This window comes from Vicugna pacos, chromosome 27 (genome assembly GCF_048564905.1).
Source record: "Vicugna pacos chromosome 27, VicPac4, whole genome shotgun sequence".
Lineage (NCBI taxonomy): Eukaryota > Metazoa > Chordata > Mammalia > Artiodactyla > Camelidae > Vicugna > Vicugna pacos.
The window spans coordinates 23,527,877-23,540,769 of NC_133013.1; the positions used below are offsets into that span (position 1 = coordinate 23,527,877).

At 37.2% G+C, this 12,893-nt stretch overlaps 1 protein-coding gene across 2 annotated transcripts in view; it reads left to right on the forward strand.

Moving 5' to 3' along the window:
* UBE2Q2 (ubiquitin conjugating enzyme E2 Q2) overlaps nt 1-12,893 on the forward strand; it is a 52,950-nt gene that overhangs the window by 34,306 nt on the left and 5,751 nt on the right. For both annotated transcript variants that reach the window (XM_072950928.1, XM_072950929.1), the window contains 3 exons: nt 2,569-2,627; nt 10,529-10,577; nt 10,986-11,081. In XM_072950928.1, the coding sequence (XP_072807029.1) occupies nt 2,569-2,627; nt 10,529-10,577; nt 10,986-11,081 (204 nt within the window). The remainder of the gene's footprint in view (nt 1-2,568; nt 2,628-10,528; nt 10,578-10,985; nt 11,082-12,893) is intronic.

Sequence of the window (12,893 nt, forward strand, 5' to 3'; positions counted from 1 at the left end):
ACTTACTTGTAAATATAATAACTGTCATTGAACTGGTGTCTTGTGTGGGTAGATTTCTGCTTTTTCTAGCTTGGGGTAGATATCTAGGATTATCTGTTTTAGCCATCAGAAGTGTGCTTTTTATCTCCCTCTCCTATTAGGACTGAGTTTTCATAGTTTATATGATCCTCAGAATCATATTTGAGGATGGGTAGAGATAGGGAGTTAAAGTACTAGAATTATGCTGGTTATTCTTCCAGTTAAAACTATATTTTTGTGTTCCTTAGCAGTAGCTGGATGAAGCAAATGTCTGTTTAGCTCTCTTGCCTGCAAATAGGTTTTTAAAGAGGTGTTCGTTTTTCCTAATCCCTTTTACCTGAGCGGGGAAGTTGGAAGTTCTCTTGCCCCTCCTGACTTGTCTTCCTTGGAGGCCGTGCCGCTTCCCTTCCCCACTGTGTGGGAGAGTGAGGTGCAGCCTTCTTGGCCTCCTTGCTGCCAAGAGACTGACTTCTAACACTCTTGGCCCCCTCAGCTGCCATCTTTACTTCAGTTCATTAAGAGAAATGGTTCTTGTTCTTCTGGAAACCTCAATTTCCAGGACTGAGAATTTGAAGAGAATTGTGCCTGGTAGCCTGAGAGTTAGATGAGGTTCTTTTCTCTCCTCTTCGCTTCATGTTTTTGTCAAGTCTGAAGAGCTTTGTCAGATGAATTGGAGCAATTATCTATTTGCACTTAATGGTTTTATTGCTGTTTGGGTTTAAATCTACCATCTCATAAGTACTTTCTACTTGTCCTTCTTGCTCCATGCTATTTTTCTCATTCTTGTGGATTTTTTTTAATGACTGCAGTTTCCCACCTCTCTTAGCTTGGTACTTACACATTCCCTTACTCTTCCCTCTACCTTACAGCTACAGTACGTAGCCTTCGCATGTCCGCGTCTAATGGAAATTTGGTAATCTGTATTTTTCTTTCTCCTTGTCAGTGCAAAGACCTTAAAACATTTGCTCCCTGCCAAATATGTGCTGTTGTTGTCGTGCACTTTAGTTCTATATTTATCTAAAGCCATATCAATCATTATTATATAATTAGTCAGTATCTATTTAGATCTCTGTGCATATTTGCGCTTTTCATGGTCTTTGTTCTCTGGGTTTCTCCTGGGGGGTCTTCTTTCTCTTGCCTGAAGAAAGTCCTTTACTGTTTCCTGTAGTGTGAGTGTGATTATAGGAAACCATCTTTATTTTGGCCTCACTTTCGGAAAATATTTTCATTGGGTATAGATTTTTAGGTTGGAAATGCCTTTTAGCACCTCAAAGATACCATTCCCTTACCGTAGCTTCCACTGTTTCTCCTGAAGTATTTATAGTGCCCCCATCGTGTAAAGTCTCTAATCAGTTTTGGAAAATTCTCAGGCATTATCTCTTCAAATATTGCTTCCGTCCCATTCTCTCTTCTTCTGGGCCACTATAAGTACGAGTAGCCTTTTCAGTACATTCCCTTATGTGTTGTTACCTGCGTTTTCTACCTTTCTTTGTCCTGGCTTCGTTCTGGGTGTTTTCTGACCTATTTTTCGAGTATACTGAATTTCTCTTCTGCTAAGTCTCCACTGTGGCTAACCTCATCCATTAAGTTATTAATTTCAGTTGGTGTATTTCTTAGTTTCAGAATTTCTATGTAGTTCACCTTTATAATTTTAGAGTTTTTAATCTTGTCTTTTCTTGCACATACTCAGCACAGTTATTTTAAACTCTGTCGGATTAACTCTAGTATCTTGGTCCCTTGTAGTTTTGTGTCTCTAGTTTGCTTCTCGTTTTCTGATTATGTCATCTTTACGTTTTGTATAACCGGTTATTTTTGGTGATAGACATTATATATGAAAAATGAGAGAGCGAATTTGAAGCCTTGTGTGCTGCTCTTCCACAGAGAGGGTTTACTTACATTTGCTCCTCTCAGGTGCTTGGGCGCTGGCAGCTCAGGGTCACTGAAGGCAGAGAGGCATTGAGATGATGCAAAGGTGGATTTCATTCCCTGTTAGGGCGGTTTGTGGTTTGTCTTCAGGATCTCGACCTAAAGCGTGGGAGACTTTTAAAGGCCTCGCTTGGTGTAACCTGAGCTCCAATTTTTAAGTCCCAAGCTCTGTTAGTCTGAGTTCTACTCAGCCTCTGAACTTCTTATCTTCTTTTTCTGTAACTGAAAGAAAACCCAAGGGGAAAAAAAGGGCCCACTCTCTGGGGTTCCCTTTCTCTTCCTGATCTTAGCGCTATAATTGTGCATCTTGTCTATCTTTTCTGGTTCTCAGCCAGAGGATTGATCCAAATTACCAGTCTTACCATTTTTGGAACAGTTCCTTTATATAGTTCTGTTGGAAGTGGAACTCCATATATTTCATAAGTTTACCAATACACTGTTCTATTTGGGCCTGATTTACTTTGGTTTCCATTTCATTTTAAATTTTACTTTTTTTTACATTTTTTACTTTATGACCCTCATTTATTAGATAATGTACATATTCTTTATAGACTATTTTAAAATCTTCTAAATACTACAGTATTAAGGATGTTCTTAAAATTAAACTTACTTATTTGTTTTTAGGATAACTTTCCATTTGATCCTCCATTTGTTCGAGTGGTGTTACCTGTTCTCTCAGGAGGGTAAGTTTAAGTGATGATTTTCTTTGATAGTCGGCATCAGAATCGTGCGGAGGGCTGCTTAAATGCTAGGAGGCCTAGAATGCTCCGAGGCTTCATCTACCTCAGTAAGGTAAATGCTCAGTAGGTTTCTGGTTCAGGAGGTCTGGGGTGGAGCCTGAGAATTTGCATTTCTAAGATGGTCTCAGGTGAAGCTGATGTTCCAGTCTGGGACCCATACATAGTTTGAGAATCATTGCTATAAACTATCATGTGTATAGGTAGCATTTTTAATGACACCTACTTGTATATACTTCACTATAAAAAAGTCAGATGTTTTTCAAGTATGAAATGTGATCAAGGGCTTAGAGAAAGTTAGGATTAGAGAGTGATTCCCACATGCCTATGATCCTAGGAATGATCGCAGGAAACTTTGGAGCTGGCCATTTAATTCCTGGTAAAGGTGGTTGTCTCCGTTTGGTAGAATCAAACGGTAATTGTCATGCATTTTTATTGAAGCTTGTATTGCTTTTTTATGATTAGAAGCCATTGAAGGATGGGAAGAAGATCAGAATTTGTACATAGGTTAGTTTTGAAGTGTTCTGTAAACCTTCAAAGTAGAGCAGTTAAACTGATTTGAGAATTCTGCTAAGCTCAGCTGACCAATTCCACTTTGTGACACAATCATATTATGGTGCTTAAAGTCTAAAAACATCCAATCCACTTAATCGTCTCTATGGTTGATACAGTAATAGTTTCATTTAGATTTTAAAAAATATAGGTGGCTATAAATAAGGAAAATACTTAGAAACTTTTTGTTAATTCAGGATAAATATACAAAAATATTTTTATCAGGTCATTTTGAAATCTGATATAAACTTGACTAGCATAGGTTTTTCACATTTTGTTGTGAAAAATCCTGACAATTTTGAGAATTTATGATCTTAGTAGTTTACTACTTTGTTGTGGAGACAAACACATGTAATTTTGAATAGTGTAACTTTCAGTTTTAAAATCTGTTACATAATTTCTCTTCATTGATTCCTTTTACCAAATGAGGTTATTTTCCTGTTATTGTGACTTATCTAAGTGAATCTTCTAATTTCTAATAAAGTGTTCTTCCTATTATACCCAAAGCGAGCAACATAAAAGATTAAAAGTATTAAGTACTCAAATGATTGTCAAACTTGAAGTATGGATTTAAGTTCTCTGAGCTTAAAGGAGCAGGAAATTGCCTCTGGCAACAGTGACCTGGGAAGACTTTGCCCAGTAGGTTGGGTCTCAGCTGGGCCTTGTAGTGTGGAATGGGGTTCGGTCAACTAGTGGAGGTTGAAGGAAAGCTGTCTACAGAGGTGAAAAGTGTACACAATTGCATAGTTAGGAAGGAGAATGATGCATGCAGAGTATACCAGCGCAGTGTGAACTCTAACGTAAGGAGGGGCAGAATTCATATAGAAGAATTGTGAGAAATGGTGTTGACAGCATCTTATAGAGGAGCATGGATTGGTGAGCATGTTATTACCCATGGGTAATGAATTTATCTTTCTTTAACTGGTTCAGGAACAGGGAAATAACAGTGAGGAGAATGTTTTAGAAAGATAAATCTAGTGACAGTAGAAGAGACCACAGGACAAAGTGTACTCACAAAGCCTGGAAGAACGCAAGGCTAGTTAAGAGCTGATGCCAACTGCCTTAGTCAGGCGATGACGACCTAAATTGATACAGCAGTATTGGGAGTGGAAGGATGAATGAAAGGTGAATGCTAACTTGTGGCAGAATCAAAATGACTTGGTCTTCACAGTCAGCTTTTAGGTGAGGAGGAAAAATTACTGGCTGACGTGAGAAGAACTGAAGAATGTGATGCCTGATAAAACAGCTTGCGATCTTGGAATCAGGCTAAAGCCTGAACACTGTGACCCTGGACAGATTTTTAAGCAATTTTTGTTCCAGATACTTTATATTCTGCATCTCAAAGCTACAACCCTATTTCTGTTTCTTGTCATAGCCAAATTTTTTAAAATAACAGCTTTATTGTGATACAAGTCACATATGATAAAACTCACCCTTATAAAGTGTATACTTCAGTGCTTTACACTCAGCTGTGCAACCGTTACCACTATCTAATTTCAGAACATTTTTATCACCTTCCAAAAGAAGCCCTGTACCCATTAGTAATCACTTCTCGTTCCTCTCTCTTACCCCCCGCCCCCTGCCCCCTGGCAACCACTGCTCTCCTTTCTGTCTCTGTGGATTTGCCTGTTCTGGATATTTCAGTTAAATGGAACCAAACAAATTACAGCCTTTTGTGACTGGTTTCTTTCGCTTAACATAATGTTTTCAAGGTTCATCCACGTTGTAGCATATTATCAGTACTTCATTCCATTTTATGTATCTGTGGACATTTGTTGTTTCCATTTTTTGGCTGTTGTGAATAATGCTGCTGTGAATATTCATGTACAGTTTTTTGTGAGCACGTCTTCATTTCCCTTTCATACACACCTATGTGAGGAGTCACTAGGTCCTCTGGGAACTCTTAACCTTTTTGATGAAGCGCCAGTGTTCTCCAAAGTGACTGCACCGTTTACATTCCTACAAGCAATGTATATATAACCTCACTCTTCATTTCCTGTGCACTTTTCAGCCCCATGTAGTCTGGTGTTGGCTGTTACTATTCCTCCCAAATGAATACTGCCAGTAGGGACTTCCGTATTGGTAAATCCAGAAGTCCCTTTTCAGGCTTTGTCACATCTGATTATCATTTCTCAGCAACACTGAAACGTTTTCCCCTTGGCTTCTGACTGCTTCTTCTCAGTCTCTTGCTGGCAGCTCCTAGTTCACTGAACTTCTTCCTTTTGGGGTTCTTTGGAATTTGGTACTCGGTCCTTTCTTTTTTCTTTTCCTTTTATTCCTGTGGCTTTTTTAAAATGAAATTTTAATTGAGTTGATTTTATATTTGCATACAGTTGTAAGAAATAATAGAGGTCTTTGTACCTTTTGCCTGGTTTCCCCACTGGTAACATTTTGCAAAACTATAGCACCGTGTTACAACGAGATGGTGGTACAGTGCATAGAGAGAGCTTACTCAGCTGTCCCAGTTTTACTTATGGCTCACGTGTGTGTGCTGTATTAAGGTCTGCACTGTGTAGGTTTGTGCGTTCACCAGCACAGTCAAGATAGTGAACAGTTCCAACACCACAGGAGTCCTTTTTGTTGCTCCTTTAAACCACACCCATTTCCCTCTAATGCCACCGCTTCTTTAACTCCTGGAAACCACTATGTGTCCTGCACTCTTAATATTTTGTCATTTCCCCCACAAAGTTACAGAAGTAGAATCATACACTTTTGAATTGTAACCTTTAGGAATTAGCTTATTTTTACTTGTAACCCCTGGAGAGTCATCTAAGGGTCTGACCCATTTGCTCGTTTTTATTGCTGAGCAGTAGTCCGAGGTGTGCCGTGTATCACAGTTTAACCAGTTACTGGCTGAAGGACTTCTAGACTGCTTCCAGTGTTTGGAAATTACAAATAAAGCTGCTGTGAATACTTGTGTACAGGTTTTGTTGTGAATGTATGTCCTTTCTTTGGGATACATGTCCAGGAATGCAGTTGCTGTGTCATATGATCATTGCATATTGAGTTTTTAAAGAAACTGCCAAACTGTTTTCCAGAGCAGCTTTACAGTCCCACCAAGAATGTGTGAGTGAGTGATCTACTTTCTCCACATCCTTGCCAGCGTTCGGTGATGTCGCTTGTTTTTATTTTAGCCATTCTGTCAGGTGTGTAGTGATATCTTATTATGGTTTTAACTTGCATTTCCCTCATGAGTATTTCCTCTTGTTGAATATCTTTCATATGCTTATTTGACTTTATATGCTCTTTCAAGAGGTATTTGATGATGTCTTTTGCCAGTTTTCTAAATGGATTGTTACTTTGTTGAATTTTGAAGTTTTAAAATATATTCTACATAGTAGTCCTTTGTTGGATACATGGTTTTTTAATTTCTCCTGGTACATAGCTTCATTTCATCCTCTTAACAGAATCGTTTGTAGAACAAAATATTGTAGTTCTGATGCAGTCCAATTTATAGATGTTTTTGCTTTTGGTGTCAAATCTAAGAACTCTTTGCTCTAGCCCTAGATCCTGAAGACTTCCTCCTATGTTCTTTTCTCAAGGTTTTATAGTTTTACATTTTACGCATAAGTCTGTGAATCATTTTGAATTAATTTTTGTATAAGGTGTGAGGTTTAGGTCATAGATTTTTGCCAAATGTCCTTGCTCGCACTATTTGTTGAAAAAGCACTCATGGCGTTTAAAACAATTCTGTGTGCCAGTGACTTTCAAGTTTGTATCTCACGTTCCGATATGTCTTCTCTGCTTCCGATGTCCCTCTGCCTTCTTGACACCTCTCTTTGAATGCCTCTTACAAAGGCACCTGGAACTCCTCAGGACAAAAACTTGAAGTCATCTTCTTCCCAGTCTCCCTTCCCCAATCTTCCTCATCTCAGTTAATGAATCCAGGAGTCATTCTTTACATCACCTTTCCCTCATTTTCCACATCAGGTCCTAAGGGTCCCCCTCTTAAAGAGTTCTCAAGATCCAGTTATTTACCTCAGTTTCTGTTGCCACCACCGTTGGTTCTCACATGGCTGACTTCAGAGGATTCCTGCTTCCATTCCCTCCCTGGTAAAGCTTCTTTACAGTGGTCTTCTACAGAGTTGCTCTGATGATGTCGCTTCCCTGCTCCTGCAGGCTGATGTCCTTACCGTGTTCTGCAAGCCCGCTGTGATCTTGCCCTTGCTTTCCTCTTCAGTCCTCTTGTTACCACCCTCTCCCTCTCTGACCTGACGCCCCACCAGGTGTCTTTCAGCGCCCAGTACCTAGCAGACTTTCTTCACGACTTCTGTATACATTTCTTCTGCCTGAAATGTTATTCCCACCTACACTTCAACTCCTGCAAGTCTCAGCTTGTGTGTCACTCTCAGGTGTGCTGTTCCTGACTGCTAAATTAAGCCCCCTGGTTTTTCCTTCTCACAGAACTCTGGATCCCCCACTTATTATTTATTTGTTTGACATCTGTAATCCTTACCAGATGGTAAACATCATGAAGGCAGGGTCATGTCAGTTTTCTTCATTGTTATACTCTGTGCCTAGTTCAGTGCTTAGCATACATAGTATATGCAGGAAGTATCTGTGAATGAATGAATGAATGAGATAGGAAAATACAGTGTTAGCAAGATGTATGTAGTTTAGGGTAATACAGAGTTTCTAGTCCACTGGTATTTTTATGAGCTGTTTTCTTGAGCCACCAATACTTGGCCAGTCTTTCTTGCTTAGTCCAAGGCATAGTGCAGTAAAAAAATCATAAAGATAATTCTTGTTTTTTATCCCGCCAACACATTGTGAGTGAGCTCTTTGTAGACAACTGAAGATACTTGATGTAGTGTGAAGTATTATTTGTTCCCCAGTCATCCACAAAGAGAATACTTGCAGATGACCATGGGTTGTTTCTGTCGGTATTGAGGGAACATTATCTTAAGAATCTGGTTTTAAATGTCAGCATTTTCTTTTATTCCTCTCTTAGGGTCTGTTCTTAGAATCCATGGCCCCTTTCCTTACCTCAAGAAAGGAAAGGATCATGACTGTTTTATGTGGGCTGTTAAGCCTTCCCCCTTTTTTTTTTTAAATGTGATTATTGTCAAGAATTTTATTTAACAATTCTATTTCTCATCTCTGTTTTTGGGGTCCTTTAAGAATCATGTTGTATGATTAATGGTATCTGTTATCCCCTCAAAGCAATTAAGTGATCATCCTAGATTGTGGGTGGGGAGGTTAGCTGGCAAACATTCTTGCAAGAGCCTCCTAATAAAACAGAAATGTTATAAATTGAATGCCTGCAGAGGCAGAGCTGAGGATAGTGCTTGCTCTACAACTTCGGCAACTGACTTTTTTTAAGTGGATAATATTGCTGTGCCTATGTATATGGCGTATTGTCCTTAGATGATCCTTAGATTACTATTACTTTTTTATTTTTTTACTAGTGTCTTTGCATTGTCTCAGTATTGAGCAGGAATTCTTTGTTTGGAGGCAAAGAGCAATAAGGGTTTGAAATACATATTAATAAAATAAGTGTATTGAATACAGAAGTAGAATTGACCACTTCTGTGTTCTGCTGATAGTATGTATTAAGGAAAAGCTTAATATACACTAATATATACTTAATCTCACTTTTTGTGCGGTACTAGAACTTCTTATGTCTTGTGTTTAGATGTCCAGCATATATTTTTGTAGTTAGTATGTGCTTATGGAAAATGCACTTTCTTTTGACCTGCAAGCATGAAAACTTCCCTTCTTCCCTCCTGATAAGACTCTCTACCCTCAAAATGAAGAGCAGGCTGATGAAAGGGAAGGTGGTGGTTGGACAGTCGGTAACTCATTGTCGTCTGCGTATCTCCTTTCCCTAAAATAAGTGTGTCTCCCTTTAGCATTTCTGAAGTGTAAGGACCAGTAATGGTGTTAACTCATTAACAGATAACGAGACATTGAGCATTTGTAGAGGAACCAAAATCCAAACTAGAACCTAGATCTTCTAATTGTGTTAAATCAGCAGATGCTTGTTTAAAGCAGACATACGCACGATTCACTTTGAGCCCAGTGGGAGATTCAGAGAATGGAGGGAGATTTCTGTTTCAGGAACACAGGAGAATATACAAAGTTTAAAAAATCCTTTGCTTCTCCTCCCAAATTTAATTTTTTGGAGTGTTTTTCTTTCCTTCTCATTGAATTTTTACTTGGAAAGTTCTCAGAAGTTGGGACAAACAAGACAGACAGTTGCCTAAATTCTCCAGGTTGGGGGAGTTACTGAATAATTTCTGTTAGTGAATAATTTCACTGAACTATTGTTACTGATGGTCTACAGTAGAAGTTTTAAGAGTCCTTACTTCTCTGTAATTTGGTTTAGTCAACACAGGATGCATTTTGTTAGCCAGCATGCAACATTTGCAGGCTAGAATGGTCTTGGAAAGTTTTATGGGGCGGGGCAGGGTGGGGATGTGGCATTTGGAAGAATAGGCAGCAGCAGAAGGAATCTCAGCAAGGGAAGAGCATGGGCAAAGTCCCAGAGGACAAAAAAAAAAAAAAATTGTGGTAGACTCAGTTTTCAAATAGACCTGATCAGTGGCTGTAGCTTGTATATTTTCAAGATGACTACGATTTTTCTTCTATGATTATCATTCCTTTGATTTTATTTTTAGGCATGATATTTAATGTCTTTTGAAGTTTAACATTAAAGGAGGAATTATTTTGTTTGAGAAGGTGTTAAAAGGCTGCAGAATCTTGATTTAAATAATGATTTCCTAAGGGAGATATGGGAAAATCCACAGTAATTGTCCTTGATTCAGAGAACAGTCCTCAGGGCTAGAAGGAGGATAGGGGAGCCCCAGAGAGGGTCTCCATGGTCAGAACCATTTGATCCTCACAACAGAATGAAAAAAATTTTCACTATAAATGCAGATGTTCATTATTATAGATAAGGTCATGTCTGCTGTCTTAGGAAGAACTCTTAGCTGTATAGATAGCATGATGGTGGAGAAATCTTCAGATGAAAAGAACACTTGAAGGCCATTTAAGGAAACTTTCCTCTTGCCCCTTTCTCTGGAATATTTAGGGTTAAGTTCTTAGTTTCTGACACCTTAAAAATCTTTAAGTATTTTGTTATTAAGAACCATTACTTAAAAAAATAATTAGGTGATGACATCAGAAATTTAAAATTGCTCATATTCCTGTAATTCTAACAACTATTTTCATTTTTTTGCGTGTTATCTTCTAATCTTTACTTGTGTGCATACTTTGTTAGTAGTAGTACTTTAAAAATTAAGAAAGACTACAGAGATGTAGAGAACTTTGTATGATTCCTTTTTCTTTTTAAGGTATGTGTTGGGTGGTGGAGCATTATGCATGGAACTACTCACAAAACAGGTGACTGTTTTCTAATGGTACTTCTATGTTTCATCCTCCATAGAGTATTTTGACTATGTAAATTAGATTCTGAGTGGAAAAAGCTCTCTTGTAATAGCATCTACTTTTAATAATGAAGGATATTTAAACCGTAAAATGACATTGTTCTCAGGCGCTTAATTGAGGTGGGCAATTAGAGTGATGTGTATTTAAAGGTATAATTTGTTCATGTTTGGTACTTAAGTGTAGGTTTATTTTGTTTGTTTTTTTGCTAGGTTTTAGAAATGGTCCAACTTCTATTTCTTGACTACAAACTTTTTAACATTAACTTGCTGTCACTGAGTTGTTCCATGCCATTACGTTAAGCTTTCCTAAGTGGGCGTTAGGAATACCCTTGTGTTATAGGGAAGTGTTTTCTTCTTTCTCTAGGGCTGGAGCAGTGCCTACTCAATAGAATCGGTCATCATGCAAATCAATGCCACCTTAGTCAAAGGCAAAGCCAGAGTGCAGTTTGGAGCAAATAAGGTACTTTTATTAAGACTGTCACATAAACTAAAAGATTTATTTCCTGTTATCTTACAAGATTTCTGAAATCTTTGTTATTTCTCCTATAGATAAATGTCTGTAATTTAAAATTTATTATTGGTTTGTATGTCCTAATAAGTAAAAAATTGTATGTAGTTGTAAGTTTCCCAAAATTGAGATCATGTTGTAACAGTTAATCCCCACTGATCATTTATGTGCTAGACTCTAAACTTTTTACTTGTATTAACTTTCAATCCTATTAATAACGTAAGAGAAGGTACTGTTATTGTCCTCATTTTGTAGATGAGGAAACGGAAACACACAAAAATGAGGTAACTCATCTAAGATCACAGGTAGCAGAGTGAGGACTGGAACCAGACATTCTGGCCATTAGTCTCCGCTCTCAACCACTGAGTTCTGTTCTTTATTCACTTAATATATCAGAAATATCTTTCTATGTCTAGCTGTAGTTACGTATAAACACTTAAGTGACCAAGAATGTACTCTGAAGTTAGTGTGTTTTGGAAGAATATTTGTGTGATGGAAATCATCCTGACCTAACGTTTAAAAAAAAAATCTGGAAATTCCTAAAGTTCCTTGTGAATTTTGTATTAAATGCCCATCCAAATGGTATTAAATCTAAATAGGTTTTTATAACTGTGTTGCACATCAAATCCATGAGTCCACTAGAATCTTAACTCACAGAGGGAGCAAAAACTGAAAAGGCTATATTAGAAAATTATTTGGGATAATATTATAAAATAACTTATTTTTACTTTTAGCTTTTTAAACTGCTATTTCTTTGCACTAGGACAAAATACCATATTGAATAAACCCTAGAAGTTAGTGGAAAAAAGTGAATTTGCTTAACTACATTTTAACTAGCATTTCTTAACAGTGTATATATTTTAGATATTTTAAATGTGGCAATAGAATGATGTACTAGAACATCAACATTTTATTTTTCTAACAAAGTTTATGCTCACTGTGCATTTTCTAAAGTAGAAACAAATACATACTAAAGGAGTCACCTGTAATTTGACTGTCTAGAAATACTGTGAACATCTTGGAGTACTTCTGGCTTTCAAAATTTTGTTCCTGGCATTTATTTATATTTAGAACTTGATGTTAAATTTTATCATGTTTAAAAAAAAAGAGCATGTTTTTCTCCTTAAGGGAAAATATAGAAGGCTTAGAACAGTGATCTTTTTTGAGTAATTGAAAGAACATTCTTACCAATAACTTAACTGTGTAAACTTACCTCTCTGGACATCAATATCTTTACCTGAAATACAATTGATTTGGATATTTTAAGTCTCTTCCAGTTTTAAAATCCTATAATATCAATATTCTGTCTTTGTTCAGTGCCATAATTCCCTTGGAATCAATTAGTTTCAATATAATTGCTTTAAACTGTTACATTTTCATTATTATAGTTTTGTTAGCAAGTAAATATAACCATTTTACATAGAGTGCTGAGTCAGGCAGCTAAATGTTTGCATATTAAAATGTCTTAGAAGATGAATTTTTTAAATTGAGTTGTTAAGATGAAACCGTACCTTTCCATTTTTTTAATTAAGAAATATTTGTCAGTTAATGTGGAAGCTTTGTATGATGTAATATGAGTTTTACCTTTCAGGATCCTACATGCAGCAGGGAATAGTCTGAATGTTAACTGTAAAAATACTACTATCAAAAAAGTAAGGTGCTAACAGGTGTTAAAAATATGCTACCATTTGTGTAAGAGAAAGACAAGGACATTTATAGATGTGCTTTTATAAGCAGAGAGCATCTCTGGAAGCATATTTCAAG